The sequence below is a fragment of the Sapajus apella genome, unplaced genomic scaffold (genome assembly GCF_009761245.1).
Source record: "Sapajus apella isolate SASKATOON/1434 unplaced genomic scaffold, GSC_monkey_1.0 scaffold44, whole genome shotgun sequence".
In the NCBI taxonomy this organism is placed as follows: domain Eukaryota; kingdom Metazoa; phylum Chordata; class Mammalia; order Primates; family Cebidae; genus Sapajus; species Sapajus apella.
Genome location: NW_022436984.1, coordinates 12,692,204 through 12,707,708, shown reverse-complemented (window position 1 = coordinate 12,707,708; position 15,505 = coordinate 12,692,204). Strand labels below are relative to the sequence as shown.

The window sequence follows — 15,505 nt, the reverse complement described above, 5'->3', positions numbered from 1 at the left end:
CTCAAGATGTAATATTTACTGTAAACAGACCTTTTAGCAAATTTAGCTGTATTTCATTTTCTCTTTTATAAAGCCTAAAAAGTAAATCATACATCCTACTTTTCATTAAGACTGCATGAATTCTGCAATTTCATTAATAAAATATCTTAATGTATAATAGAGATTTATAGGTAAATGAATTAAAATGTACATATGAGGCTGGGCGTGGTGGCTCATGCCTGTAATCCCAGCGCTTTGGGAGGCTGAGGTGGGCAGATCACGAGGTGAGGAGTTAGAGACCAGCCTGGCCAACATGGTGAAACCCATTTCTACTAAAAATACAAAAATTAGCTGGGCATTGGTGGTAGGTGCCTGTAATCCCAGCTACTCGGAAGGCTGAGGCAGGAGAATCATTTGAACCCAGGAGACAGAGGTTACAGTGAGCTGAGACCGTGCCATTGCACTCCAGCCTGGGTGACAGAGCAAGACTCAGTCTCAAAAAAAAAAAAAAAAAAACGGAAAACAAAATGTACATATGAATCCCTGGGCCATGGGCTATCTGCTTTTTCATGTTCACTTACTCAACCATTCTCTTACTGTTAGAGAACTCTCAGGAAGATTTTTTTTTTAAAAAGTAGAATGCTGGCTGGGTGTGGTAGCTCACAGTTTATGCCCATTATAATCCCAACACTTTGGGAAGCTGAGGTGGGTGGATCACTTGAGGCAAGAGTTCAAGACCAGCCTGGGCAATATAGTGAGATTCCGTCTCTACTGAAAAATACAAAAATTTAGCCGGGTGTGGTGGCGTGTGCCTGTAGTCCCAGCTACCCGGGAGGCTAAGGCACGAGAATTGCTTGAACCTGGGAGGTGGAGGTTGCAGTGAGCCAAGATTGTGCCACTGCACTCCAGCCTGGACAACAGAGCAAAACAACAAAAAAAAAAAAAAAAAAAAAAAAATGTAGTATGCAGTATAAATTCAATTAAATATGGGACCTGAAAGTAAAACTATTAATGCATTTTAAATTATCTTCCTATTTTCAAATCCTAATCTTTTCTATTGAAAAAAGAAATGTATCAAAAAAGATTGCCATGTGCTTAAGAAAAAGGTATTTTTTTCACATCTAAAATTATGTAAAAGCCCACTGTACAGTTCAGAGACACTATGTTTAATTTGATAAAATAGTTTAAAGCAGCACTTCTCAAATTTTCAAATTTTTGGTCTCAGAAGTTTTTTTACAATGTTTAAAATTATTGAAGATTTCAAAGAGCTTTTGTTTATAGGAGTTATAACTATTTATTTTACAGTATTAGAAATTAAAACTTTTCAAAAAGTATTTTTTAAAAATAATATCATCATTATTTGTTATTATAAATAACATACTATTCTTGTGTGTTTAAAAAAAATTCTCCATTCTTAAGGACCAGTTCAAATGCCACCTCTTTACAGTGCTTTCTTATATATATAATACACTGATTTCTCTTGTGAGACTCAGAGGCAGCAAATAATTGCCATAAAAGGTTTTATTATATATGTCAGTGCACTACAGCACAGTTTTTGTTGAGGTCCACTAGTAAAATTTTTTTGAAAAACATAGCTATTTTTTTTCTGAGACAAAATAATATTAGTAAGAAAAGTAGCATTGTTTTACTTTTTTTTTTTCCTCAAATCTTTTTAACACTGTCTTGATAGAAGGCAGCTAAATTCTCATGTTTGCTACTGCATTTAATCTGTTGTGGTATCATACATCTTTTAGTCTCTGGAAAACTCCAGTGTATACTCATAGAGAAAATAAGAGCAACAAAGGTATTACATATTGTGAAAATAGTTTTGACCTTGCATACTGCCTACAGGAGACTAAGAGACCCCAGGATTTTTATACCACAATTTGAGAACGGCTAGTTTAAGGAAATGTTAGTCAATAATAATAAAGAAAATTCTAATCAAGTCCCAACTCTGTCCTAAATTACTCTTCTAAGCATTTTACTTACATTAATTCAGTAGATCTTCAGGCAGCCACTTTGAAATAAGTACTGAGGGGATTTCCACTTCACATAGCTGGAAACGGAAGCATAGGGAAATGAAAGTCATCCAGTGCCATATCCTGTGATGGTGAATGCAGTATTCATGTTCAGGCAGTGTTGGGTTTAAAGCCCGTCTGCATTTTGCTCAGCTGCCTCTAGACAGAAGCTCCTGCTTTCTTAGAGTTGGCCCTTGGAGAGCTTTGTGAATAAGATAATATTTGACTATGGTACCTCAGTTTTGTATCTCCAAAATAGAACTTGCAGTTAGTTTATGGTTTTCCTATAGGATTTATCACTCTGGAGTCATAAGTTTGTCATTTTTTTAAATTTAAATTGTTACTAATCTAGGCTAATTAAAATAGTAGATGCCTAAAAACTATTCTATTAATTGGTTACAGAAGATAACCACAGCTTTCAGTTTCTCTAGTTTAATGTTTTGTAATTCTAAGGGCAGTTTTTCCTCATATGTATTAGAAGGGAAAATTATTAAAAGGTGCTTCCTTTTAACTTACAGGGAGAGTAAAATTTTTGCTGAATCACTTTTATCCCAGTAGTTCATTAGTAACTATATTTCTTTTCCCTGTTAGCTTTGAGAAGTCTATTGAGTTTTTATGCTTGAAGAATGTAATTTAGGAGGTGTGCTGCATGAACTTGCAGTGTAAAAAAGTAAGGGAACTTCAGGAATGCCATGAGTTCTCTCTTACATTCCTGAAAATTAAAGTTTTGTATACTGCTCCTAATGGTAAAATCCTCGACCTGGTCTGATACAGGCTTAGTCTCCCAAAAGTGTAAATGTGTTTGCCCGTGCACCACTGGAGAACAAATCCTTCAGGTAAGTGAGTATCTTTTGTGAAAGCGAAGTGCTACTACATTCATGTATTCACATCATATGCATGCATGCTTCTGCAGAGAGAGCCAACATGGTGAGTTTCATTTTGTAGGATTGCCTGAGAGCATGATGTTATTTTAAAGCGTGTCACCTTCCTTATTTTAAGGAAAAGAAAGTATAATTTTAGGTGTCAGGTGTAACATTCCAGGTAAAATTTGAATCCTGGAAACTTCTGACTGTGACCCTGCAATTATTGTTTTGTCAGTACTGTTGTGACATTCCATGGTGAGTTGTCTTTTGTTTGAACTGATATTTTTCAATAAATATTAGGATTTATTTCATTCATTTAAAATACATATATTAAGACATTAGCAGCAGGAAAATAGAGGTATCTCATTAAATATAACTTGATGTTTTATGGTTGCAGAGGTGATCACTATAGCAAGTTCTCAATAAATGGTAAAAAAGTAATTATTCAAAAAATGTATTAAGTGATAAAAACGTATTTGATAGTCCTTTGATAATTTGTTCACATTATTTTTTGTTTTTGTTTTTTCTTCTAAGGAGCCTTCTCAAGTCTGTTGAAGAAGAATTGCATCAGCGGTAATTTTAATTTTTAATCTTAAAGTACTTTATGTCACAGACAAGTAAAGTCAGTTTGCCCTGTTCTCTGTTATATAGCCTATTTGTTTTAGTTCTTTTTCTTTTTTTTTTTTTCTTTAATAGAGACAGGGTCTCACTCTCTTGCCCAATGGATTGCAGTGGTGTGATCGTAACTCACTGCCTTGAATTCTTGGGCTCATGTGATCTTTCCACCAAAGCCTTCCAGGTAGCTGAGAATACAGAAGTGTACCACCATGCCTGGCTACTTTTTTGAATTTTATTCTTGGAGATGGATTCCTGCCATGTTGCCCAGGCTGATCTCAAACTCCTGGTCTCAAGCAGTCCTCCAACCTCAGCCTCCCAAGTAACTGGCATCACGATCCACCACTTGTTTTAATTCTGAATCTATCCCATCCTATAAAGATGTAGACATAAACTTTTATCTTACAGTAGCTTTTCCTGCATTTTTGAAAATGTCTTCTTATGCTGTTTTGGTAAAATCTATTTAATAATCTATTATCCTTCTTTTTATTTAGAGGACATGTGGCACATTTAGAAGATGATGAAGGGGATGATGATGACTCTAAACAGTAAGTTCTGTCTCTGTTTTTGGTAAAAAGAAAACATGTCATTTGACCTGATTTCATCAATCTGGCAGCTTAATATCAACAGAAATTTTAATATCATTAGTAACATAGTATTATGGGTTGTACTTCGGTTTCTTTCCTTTTTTCTATTCTAGTTGTATTAGCTTGGGCTGACATAACAAAATGCCGTAGACTTAGACAATAGAAATTTATTTCTCACAGTTCTGGAGGTGGGAAGTTCAAGATCAAGGTACCAGCCAACTTGGTTAGGGCTCCATTCTTGGCTTGTAGACAGCCGTCTTCTGGCTGTGTCTTACCATGGCCTTTCCTCAGTGTATGCATGTGGTGGGGTCAGAGGTAAGAGTGATCTCTGTCCCTCTTCTTATAAGATCACCAATCCTGTGAGATTAGGACCCCACTGTTACAACCTCATTTAACCTTAATTACTTTCAAAAACCCATCTCCAAATATAGTCACATTGTGGGTTAGGACTTAAATGTGTGAGCTTTGTAGCAACACATTTAGTTCATTTTTTCCAAAGAACTTCTTATAGACTAGCAGTTGAGGGCATAGGTTTTCTTTTTTACCTCACTACTTTGTGATCTTGGATAAAGTTACATAACCTTTCTAGGCCTTGAAATCCTCATCTGAGAAATTTGTGCTTCGTCATCTTACAGTTTTTTTCTTTCTTTTGAGACAGTGTTAGAAACAAATTTTCGGCGCTCCAAAAGAAATGGCACTCGAACATAAATTTTCTAAGTAAGGCAAATTTACTTCTATAGAAGGGTGCATCTCTCAGATGGAGTAGTGGCAAGAGCACCACAAACAAAGGGAAGCAGGGGTTTTTAATTCCTAACACAATTGGCCGTAGCTGCTGTGTGTTCCCCTATTGGCTGGGGTTGGAGTGCACAGTCTAAGCTAAATGTGATTAGCTAATTTGAAGAGTGCAGGGAAGAACAGTTTTGGTGGGGAAAGCTGTTACAGTAGGGAGGGGGTGATTTCTTGGTGGCATGCCTGAGCACAGCAGGGTGGGAGGGGCTGATAAATTGGCTGGCAATATTACTTTAGACAAAGAACAGGGAAGTAAGACTTCAGGGCAGACAGTACAAGGAAGACAAGACCTCTTGGAGAGGAACACCTTATCTGTAACAAAGTGAAACTCTTTGAAGAGGAACTGTCTAAACTACTTGTTTTTAACAGAAAAAGTCTTGCTTTATGGCCCACCTAGAGTGCAGTGTTGTGATCTTGGCTCAGTGCAGCCTCGACCTCCTGGCTCAAGCAGTACTCCTACCTCAGCCTCCTGAGTAGCTGAGACTGCACCTCCACGCTTGCTAGATTTTTATTTTTTTGTAGAGATGGGTTACCGTCATGTTGCCCAGGCTGGGCTCGAACTCCTGAGCTCAAACAATCTGCCCGTCTCAGCCTCTTAAGAGTGCTGGGATTACAGGGATGAGCCACTGTGACCCTCCTCTTTCTATTTCTAAAACTGATCCTGAGTTATAATGAATCTTAAGTTCAGTCACATTCTGCCTATAATTTCATAAAGCATATATATAGTTTTTGATGAGCTTCATCAAAGATGTTCCATATCTAACAGTAGCACAGGTGAAGTTTACAGTGTGATGCATTTTGTACCACGTTGTTCTCAGTTATTTACCTTTCACTTGATATAAACTGGAATTATAATTATCCTTTCCAGTTTTAATTACAGTATAGTACTTGGAACCAGGAAAGTGTATTACTCAATTACTTGTTTTTAAATTAAATTTAATTCTTTTAACAAAATGTACATAGTGACATTTTGATACATATAATGTCATGATTTGATCAGGGTAATTAACGTATCCATCATCTCAAACATTTATCATTTCTTTGTGTTGGGAACATTCACTATTCTCCTTCTAGCTGTTTGAAACTAAATAATGCATTATTGTTAGCTATAGTCATCCTACAGTGGTATAAGACAATAGTACTTATTATTTTTCTTATATGACTACAATTTTGTATCTTAAATCTCTCCCTTTCCTCTCCTTTTCCCTGCCCTTCCCAGTTCCTAGTAAGCTCTGTTCTGCTTTTTACTTCTATGAGATCTATTTTTTTTTTTAGCTTCCACATGAGTAAGAACATGTGGTATTTTATTTTCTATTTTTGCTTATTTTACTTAACGTAATGCCCTCCAGTTCCCAGTTATTTCTGAATAATACCTCAATCAACATTTCACAAAATATTTTGGAAAAAACTAATAATCTTAGAAAATGATTCTTGCAGTTTTTTTCTGTATCTTTGTAAAATGAATAGTTCTGATTCTAAACTTTTCTGTTTTTAGTTCAACTCTGAAAGCAAAAGTTCCACCTCCTTTACCACCAAAGGTAGACAGATTTATTTTTCAATTTGATTTGTGTGTATGTGTTATTCTGCCAATTTAATACTTTGTTGAGAGTTTTCCTAGGTTTTCATTTGTGATCCACAAAGAAAAATCATGAAGTCGATATAAGTAAATGATTTTTTATTATATTTGTCTTTTTTTTTAATGCCCAACTTGTATTTAGTGTTCATTCTTTTTTTCTCTTTCTCTCTTTTAAGACACAGTCTCACTCTGTTGTTCAGGCTGGAGTACAGTGGCATGATCTCAGTTCACCACAGCCTCCTCCTCTTGGATTCAAGCAATTCTGCCTCATCCTCCCCTGTAGCTGGTATTACAGGCACACACTACCATGCCGGCTAAATTTTTAGATTTTTATATTTTTTATTATTTATTTAATTTTTATATTTTTTACTAAAGACTGGGTTTTGCTCTGTTGGCCAGGCCGATCTCAAACTCATGACCTCAGGTGATCCCCCTACCCTGGCTTCCCAAAGTGCTGGATTACAGGCATGAGCCACTGTGTGCCTGGCCTTATTTAATGTTCATCTTAAGTAACAAGTTCTAGGAATTTACACTGGAAATGATTATATTAATGGATTAGTGTTATTTGACCTGGGTTAGAAAACTCACATTTCTTATAAGATTGTTTTTCTCAAAATCTACAATCTATTATTGACTTTTAAGAACAAATGAAGGGTAGTAATTTATCATAGATATTTAATTTTCAGAAGATAATTTTATATTACAAATATAAAATAGTACAACAATTTTTAAATACTTTTTAACAACAAAATTATTTTTCCAAACAAAATTATCCTAAAATAGTAATTTCAACTGATAGGGTGGTTTTTTTTGAAGGTAAAATGAGCTAATATATATTTTATTTTATAAGTTCATATGCATAGCAAATTTTAATTATAAAATGAGCTGCTTTAAAGTTTAAAATCAGAGTGTTACAAATGAGAGTTAGAGTCTTACTAGTCTTGTCATTCGGTTTACTACTATTTCTATTTATTTTCATTTCATACAGTTGAGACAATCCTGATTCATGCAAGTAAATAATACTGTACTTGCTTGTTTAGTTTTATCATAGCAGAACTATAGAGATCTGAATTTCTAAGAAATTAGTGCTGAGCAATAATGAGACACATTTTAAGAATTTATAAATTCTCCAAACCTTCAGCCAACTGTAGGTTTTGACATTGTGTGTACAAAAAGTGTCTCAGGCATCCCATTTGCCATGTTGGTATTCTCCAACATGATAACATTTTAATTTGTATCCTCTCATGCCCCTGTTCTGAAAGATTAAGCATTAGCATAAAGACATCAAGTCATCTAAGAGACAGCTTAGATTAGCCTTGAACTTTGACAAGCTTGAATGTTTAAAATAAAAAAGAGATTCATTTAAATTGGAGGAGATAAGAAAGACTAGAATATTTTTATTTGGCTAGTCTAAGTGGGAAGACTTGTGAGGAATTAATCAAAAGACTTAGAGGCCCTTTTATTTGCACAGCAGCAAAGCCTGAGATGTACACATTTTAGTATACATTTTTGTAATATATTTAAAACAAGAAGATAATCTGAATTGGATGGTTGAGTAACCTTTAAACTCATCTCATCTGGTAAACCTCTAATGTATAATAGAAATAGTTTGAAAGCTTCTAACGTATAATAGCACTTATGTCAGGAAAAAAATTCGACGTTTCATTGTTGGTCTCTTTTTCTGTATCATTTCAGCCTAAGTCTGTCTTCATACCACAGGAAACGCTTTCTGCTGAGGATGATAATCAAGGAACAATCAAGAGATGTCCCTTGTCAGGGAGCCCAGCAAAGCCATCCCAAGTTCCACCTAGACCACCACCTCCCAGATTACCCCCACAAAAACCTGTTCCCTTAGGTAATGGTGGAGGGTGACAGCAAATGTGTTACCAGGTTTTCATACTATGTGGGGGAAAAAAAACTTTTAAGAGATTATTTGAAATTCCTTTGGTGGAGGAGAGAAGGAAAGCAATGGCTGTGGAGATGTTTTCTGCTTTTTGCCTACTGGTTTAAAGTGTTTTTATGACAGGATTCCCTGTGACACAGTCTGAGATATTTTGTCCTCATTTCTCATTTCATATTTAGCTTTCTCTTTTCTGGACATTGGTTCCCCATTCCTTTAGCTACAGTGTAGAAACAATGCAAATTAAACTGTGAGCAAACATGGAAAGTGTGTTTTGCTTCTAGGCTACTTCTGTTTTAGAAGAGAGTACCTTGACTAACTCCTTATTTCATTTAATCATTTCTTTAAAAAAAATAACTGGTATTATTTGCTAGTTATTTGCCTCCAAATTAATACTAGAAGATGCTATTTTAAAACTGTAAAGGCTCCTCTGTGTTTATCCAGAAGAAGCAATTTTTAAAAAGAGCAACTAGGCTGGGCACGGTGGCTCATGCCTGTAATCCCAGCATTTTGGGAGGCTAAGGCAGGTTGATCACCTGGGGTCAGGAGCTCAAGACCAATCTAACCAACATGGTGAAACCCAGTCTCTACAAAAAAAAAAAAAAAAAAATACAAAATTAGATGGGCATGGGGGGTTACACCTGTAATCCCAGCTACTTGGGAAGCTAAGGCAGGAGAATCAGTTGAACCCAGGAGGCGGAGTTTGCAGTGAACAAAGATCATGCCATTGCATTCCAGCCTGGGCAACAAGAGTAAAACTCCTCAAAAGAAAAAAAAAGAAAAGCAACTAAAGTTTATTGGATGACATAATATAAATCACCCCTTTTCTAAAAGTATTTATTTGGTTTTTTAATGCTAACAAATACATGTGCCTAGATACAACCTGAATTTAAATTTGCCGAATATGCCACAAATAGAGGTATAAATAGAAGAACATAATGTATATATATATATATATATATATATATGACTTCTTTCATAGTAAATCTGATTGGGTGATTCCATATGAATAATGATACTATCTCAGAGTTAATATTTTTATTTCCTACTTGATAAGTTTTTGAATAAAAATTTTGATGAAGAGTAATCATTTTCAATAAATATATCTTACTGAAGGAAATGGAGTGAGCTCCTTCCAGTTAAATGGTGAACGAGATGGCTCATTACATCAACAGAATGAACATAGAGGCACGAACCTTTCAAGAAAAGAAAAGAAAGATGTACCAGTAGGTATTGATATTCATAAGTTCTACTTGTATTTGTTTCCTTTTTCACTGTTAAGTTAGTTTCATGCTTACAATTAGTGAAACTATAGCAATAGTATATTTTACAATTACTATATTGATATTTTAGTATATTATAATGGTGAATAGATTATTTAAATCTTGAAAAAAGTAACTCTGCTATGGTAAACTTGAATGATGGCTTTTTATCATTTACATTATTTAGACCAATTTGTTATGTAGTACATTATAAAACATCTTTATACAGGTAACTGCTTAGTATTCTTGTGATTGTTCACAAAATATTATTATTCTCATTGAGGATAATTGATTCTTAATAGTTTCTCTTAACAGTCTTGTGAAGTTATGGAAAGAAGGACATAGATAAAGAAAGCTGTAGCTTCTACTTCAGGACAGAATTCTAACTATAGATCAGGGGTCCCCAGCCCCTGAGCCACAGACCGGTAATGGTCAGTGGCCTGTTAGAAACCAAGCCGCACAGCAGGAGGTGAGTAGTGGACTAGTGAGCATTACCGCCTGAGCCCCACCTTCTGTCAGGTCAGCTGCAGCATTAGATTCTCTTAGGAATGCAAACTCGATTGTGAACTGTGCATGCAAGGGATCCAGGTTGCACACTCCTTGTAAGAATGTAACTAATGCCTGATTATCTGAGGTGGAACACTTTCATCCCCAAACCATCCCTCCCCTGACCACTCTTCTGTGGAAAAATTGTCCCTGTGGAAAAACTGCCTTTCACGAAACCGGTCCCTGGTGCCAAAAAGGTTGGGACCACTGTTAGAGATTACATAAGTAGTGACATTGCTGCTCTTACCACTTCAGGAAAGGTGAAATTAGCCTTAGCAGCTACTCCTGTCACAAATGTTAGCTAAAACATCATAACTATTAAAACATAAATGTTATTCATCAGGAATCGTAAAAGATAAAAAATATAAAACATTTGTAAAGAACTGACTTATAATCACTGGAAGACAGTCATCTATCATCATAGAATTTCAAACAGTAGGAAATCCTCAAAATCCCCAGTATCTCAACAGATGTCAGTGAGATGAATGAGATTTTTTTAAAAGTTTTTGTATATACTATTATTTGTTATTTTTATAAGAAATTTGGAGTATATTCAGTATGTTTGTATACATGTGTGCTGTGGTTTCTGCAGTAAGCACATCACTAGAGGCTTTGTGATGTATCTGACTTTTTAAAAATATTTCACTATAGAATGTGACATACTATTCTTAAAATTCAGTTAAAGCATTTGATGTTATTCATTGTAATTTGCGAAATTTAGGTTAACAAATGTATAAACTGTCCTTCAGGAATGGGTCTTGTGAAGTTCTATCCAACGGAGCAGTGCCTTTTTGCTTTCAACAATTTAAATTTTAACAGACCTGCTAATGTAATAGTACAGAAATACAGCTGAGTGACTATAATACAGTAGAGAATAAATAGCCTCTGGGAGATGTAAACTTTTTTTTGAGATGGAGTTTCACTCTTGTTGCCCAGGCTGGAGTGCAAGGGCACAATCTCGGCTCACTATAACCTCCGCCTCCCGGGTTCAAGTGATTCTCCTGCCCCAGCGTCCTGAGTAGCTGGGATTATAGGTGCCCACCACCACAGCTAATTTTGTATTTTTTTTAGTAGAGATGGGGTTTTCCCATATTGGTCAGGCTGGTCTCAAACTTCTAACCTCAGGTGATCCACACTTTGGCCTCCCAAAGTGCTGGGATTACAGGCATGAGCCACCACACCTAGCCAATGTAACTTTTTTTTTTAAACCTTTCCTATGGTACTAAGTAAACATTTTTTATGTGTGCATTTTTAATTCACTTTTGTGTTACCTTACTTCATTAAGATAAGGTAATTCTGAAATAAATATGTCCATGGCTCTTATCATAGGATAAACAGTATCAGTGATAAATTGAAGCATACTTACAGTTTATGCTGTAATTCTCTAAAATTATTTACAGCCCTTACACCTGTAATCCCAATACTTTCAGTGGCCAGGGCAGGGGAATTGCTGGAGACCAGAAGTTAAAGACCAGCCCAGGCAACATAGCAAGACCTGTCTCAAAAAAAAAAAAAAAAAAAAAAAAATGTAGCTAGACATGGTGGCACATCCCGATAGTCCTAGCTACTCAGGAGGCTGAGACAGGAAAATCACATGAGCCCAAGAAGTCAAGGTTACAGTGAGCTATGCTTGCCTGCCACTGCACTCCTGCCTGGGTGGCAGACCAAGACCCTGTCTCTTAAAAAATTTAAATAATGACAAATAATAAATTTAAGTAGTATTTTTATTTTATTTTATTTTATTATTTTGTCTTATTTTAAGATGGAATCTCACTCTGTCACCCAGGCTGGAGTGCAATGGCATGATTTCAACTCAACTGCAACCTCCCCCTCCCTCTCCGGCCTCAGCCTCCTGAGTAGCTGGAATTACAGGTGTGCACCACCACGCCTGGCTAATTTGTGTATTTTTAGTAGAGATAGGGTTTCACCATGTTGGTCAGGCTGGTCTTGAACTCCTGACCTCGTGATCAGCCCGCCTCGACTTCCCAAAGTGCTGGGATTACAGGTATGAGCCACCATGCCTGACCTTATTTATTTTAAATAATATTTACAGCCATTTCTATTACTCCTTATGTTAAATCTGAGAGTTATAACTTTCAGAGCTCCCTAATGTAAGGGTGTTTGAGTGGCTAAGACGGGTGGATCACATGAGGCCAGGAATTCAAAACCAGCTTGACCAACATGATGAAACCTCATCTCTACTAAAAATACAAAAATAGCCAGGCGTGGGTGGTGGCAGGTGTCAGTAACCTCAGCTACTCAGAAGGCTGAGACACGAGAATTGCTTGAACCTGGGAGGCGGAGGTTGCAATGAGCATTGATTGCACTACTGCACTCCAGCCTGGGCAACAGAGAAAGACCCCGTCTCAAAAAAAAAAAAAAAAACAAAAACAAAAGACAACAACAAAAAATGATGTTTTGCTAAAATAGATGACATCAGATAATTTAAGAACATCAGTATAAGAAAAAAATATATAAATTATTTGCAAACTGGAATAAAAAGTTATCAGAAATTATTGGTAATAATAAGCTGTTTGCATCCTCAAAAATATATCTACAAAGTAAAATATATCATCTTAATTTCAGAAATGTTATATTTTTGTGTTATAGATGAGAAATCAATTAACAGTAGCTTTTTTATTAATTTTCATCTCCTTGTTTAAGTGACTCTGATGTATAGCAGCTCTAGGGAAAAATTATGTCATTCCTTAAAATGATGTTACTGAGATTAACCTTGAAAGAAATCTAGACTGTCATAAAATTCCTGTTTAAAGTATACCCAGGGGTTTCCTCTCAGGGGACAGTTCATATACTCAAGAATGTGGCCCCTTGGAGAAATATCTGGCATTTTTCAGGATAGTGTGGGTGAGCCAATGTGTAACATTTCTTCTCCTTATAATTGCTTGTATATTCTAACCAATGAGTAATACATTTGAATTCATCAAAATTTAGAACTTTAATACGCAAAACACGTTGTAAACATGGTGAAGATTATCTACACATGAGGAGAAACTGTTACATATATAACAGATAAAATACTGCAATCTAGAATATGTTTTTAAAAGCTCCAACAAATAAATATGAGAAAAGATAACTCAGTTAAAAAATGGGAAAAGAATTCACAAAAGAGGAAATACAGATAGCAAATGAACACTGTCTTTAAAAAGATTCTTAATCTTCTTAGCAGTCAGAGGCATGCAAATTAATGAGGAACACATGAGAAAAGGTTTTTTATTAATCAGTTTGGTGATATTGCTGTGAGACTGGAAAGAACCAGGAACTCTCATACATTGCTGGTGGGTGTGATGTGATATGTACACTCTGAAAAGCAGTTTGACAGTCAGTATCCACTAAAATGTAAAAGGTACAGACCCTGTGTACCAATAGTTTCTCAGTATTCCCATACTGTGGTATACTTCTCACAGTATACCCATTAAAAAAATGCACTCATACAGTGTGTAAGTAGGTATATGCAGGAATGTTTATGTCAGCATTCATGTCATAGTAAAATATTGACATAATCCAAATACCCAATAATGTTTAAGGAATAGCTAAATAAAGTATGCTGTGCTGCAGTTAAAACAAATGAACTAAATCTGTATGACCTATATGGATTACTGTCCAATTTTAAGGCTAAGAATAAGCAAATAGTGTATAACTATTTTAAACACACACAAAAACATTATTTTCCATGGGAACATGTATTTACATATATACCAAAAAAGTCTGGAAAGCCATATGATTACATAAGTTTATCTCATTCCCTAGAGAAAGATTTGGAAGGTTTTACACCAAACTAGTTTTTCTGGGGCAAGTGCTAGAAATATGTGCATTGTAAAAGAATTATAGGGAACTTCAGCCTTAACTGTAACATTTTGTTTTACAAAGAATGTGTTCATGTATTTTATTTGGATAAATGTGTTTGAATTACAGTATTGTTATGCCAAACAGCAGCCAAAAAAGTGTAATCATACATGTGTTATTTTTCTAGAAGCCTATTAGTAATGGTCTTCCTCCAACACCTAAAGTGCATGTAAGTACTAAATATGAAATAGGCTAAGTTTCAAGCTAAGTACAATGACAGTCACTTGTATGTGTTATCTTTGCTTAGGTTTTTTTTGTCTGTTTGAAAGAACCGTCATTACTGAAAAAAAAATCTCTAAGATTGCTAGTTTAAATATTATTTGATTACATCTAAAAAGTAGCTTTTCAGAATAAATTATAAATTATACATTTTAAAGCTCCTTGATTCTAAAATGTATCTGTATCTTATTTGCAGCTATTTTTGGAGAAATGGGAAAAAGGCCCTTGGTCATACTAGAAGTACAAAATGTAGATAGGACATTTTTTCTGACATTTTTTGAGTTATGAAAATTTTTTTTTTTTTTTGAGACATGGTCTTGCTCTTTCACTAAACTGGAGTGCAGTGGCACTATCATGGCTCACTGAAACCTCGACTTCCAAGGCTTAAGCAAACCTCCCACTTCAGCCTCCTTAGTATCTGAGACCACAGGCATGTGCCACCATGCCTGGCTAACTTTTGTATTTTTCACAGAGATGGGGTTTTGCCGTGTTTCCCAGGCTGATCTCAAACTCCTGGGCTCAAACGATCCACCCACCTCAGCCTCCCAAAGTGCTAGGATTACAAGAGTGAGCCACCTCACCCAGCCAATTATCAAGAACACAGAATTTTAAAATGAAAAGGAGCAGTGAAGGACCATCTGGCCCAAGCCTCTTGTTTTGTCCAGCAGTAAAACAGACCCAAGGAACATAGTCACCAAGATCACAAAACTCCACTCAACTCTAGCCACAATTTAGATGTCCTGTCGTATAATCTGGCTTGTTTTAGAGTTTTGTTGTTAAATTAGACCCTGCTGTCTTTCTTTCTTTCTCTCTTTCTGACTTATTTTTTTAATTGACAAGTAAAAATTGTACATATTTTGGTATACAACATGATTTTGTGATGTATGAATATGTTATAGAATGGCTGAATCAAGCTATTTAACATATACATTAACTCACTTTTTTTTTGTATGTGGCAAAAGCACTTAAAAATCTACTCTGTTAGTAATTTTCAAATATGTGATATATTGTTACTTACTGTAGTCACCATGATGTACAGTATACCTCTTGAACTTACTCCTCCTAACTGAAGTTTTATGTCTTTTGACCAACATCTCCTCAACCCCTCATCCCCCAGCTTCTGGTAACCACCATTTTACTCTGTATGGTGGTTCAACTTTTTTAGATACTGTACATATAAATGAGATATATATATATATATATATATATATATATATATATATATATAATGTATCATTTGTCTTTCTGTGCCTGGTTTATTTGACATAGAAAGATATCTCTAGTTGT

General features: G+C 35.4%; 1 protein-coding gene across 4 annotated transcripts in view; it reads left to right on the top strand.

Annotated features, from left to right (window-relative positions):
- MAP4K3 (mitogen-activated protein kinase kinase kinase kinase 3) overlaps positions 1-15,505 on the top strand; it is a 188,386-nt gene that overhangs the window by 139,220 nt on the left and 33,661 nt on the right. For all 4 annotated transcript variants that reach the window (XR_004257220.1, XM_032239391.1, XM_032239393.1 and 1 more), the window contains 6 exons: positions 3,395-3,433; positions 3,970-4,023; positions 6,347-6,389; positions 8,123-8,282; positions 9,444-9,553; positions 14,127-14,168. Coding sequence is in view for 3 of the 4 variants with exons in the window: in XM_032239391.1 (XP_032095282.1) it covers positions 3,395-3,433; positions 3,970-4,023; positions 6,347-6,389; positions 8,123-8,282; positions 9,444-9,553; positions 14,127-14,168 (448 nt within the window). In the remaining variant the exon portion in view is untranslated. The remainder of the gene's footprint in view (positions 1-3,394; positions 3,434-3,969; positions 4,024-6,346; positions 6,390-8,122; positions 8,283-9,443; positions 9,554-14,126; positions 14,169-15,505) is intronic.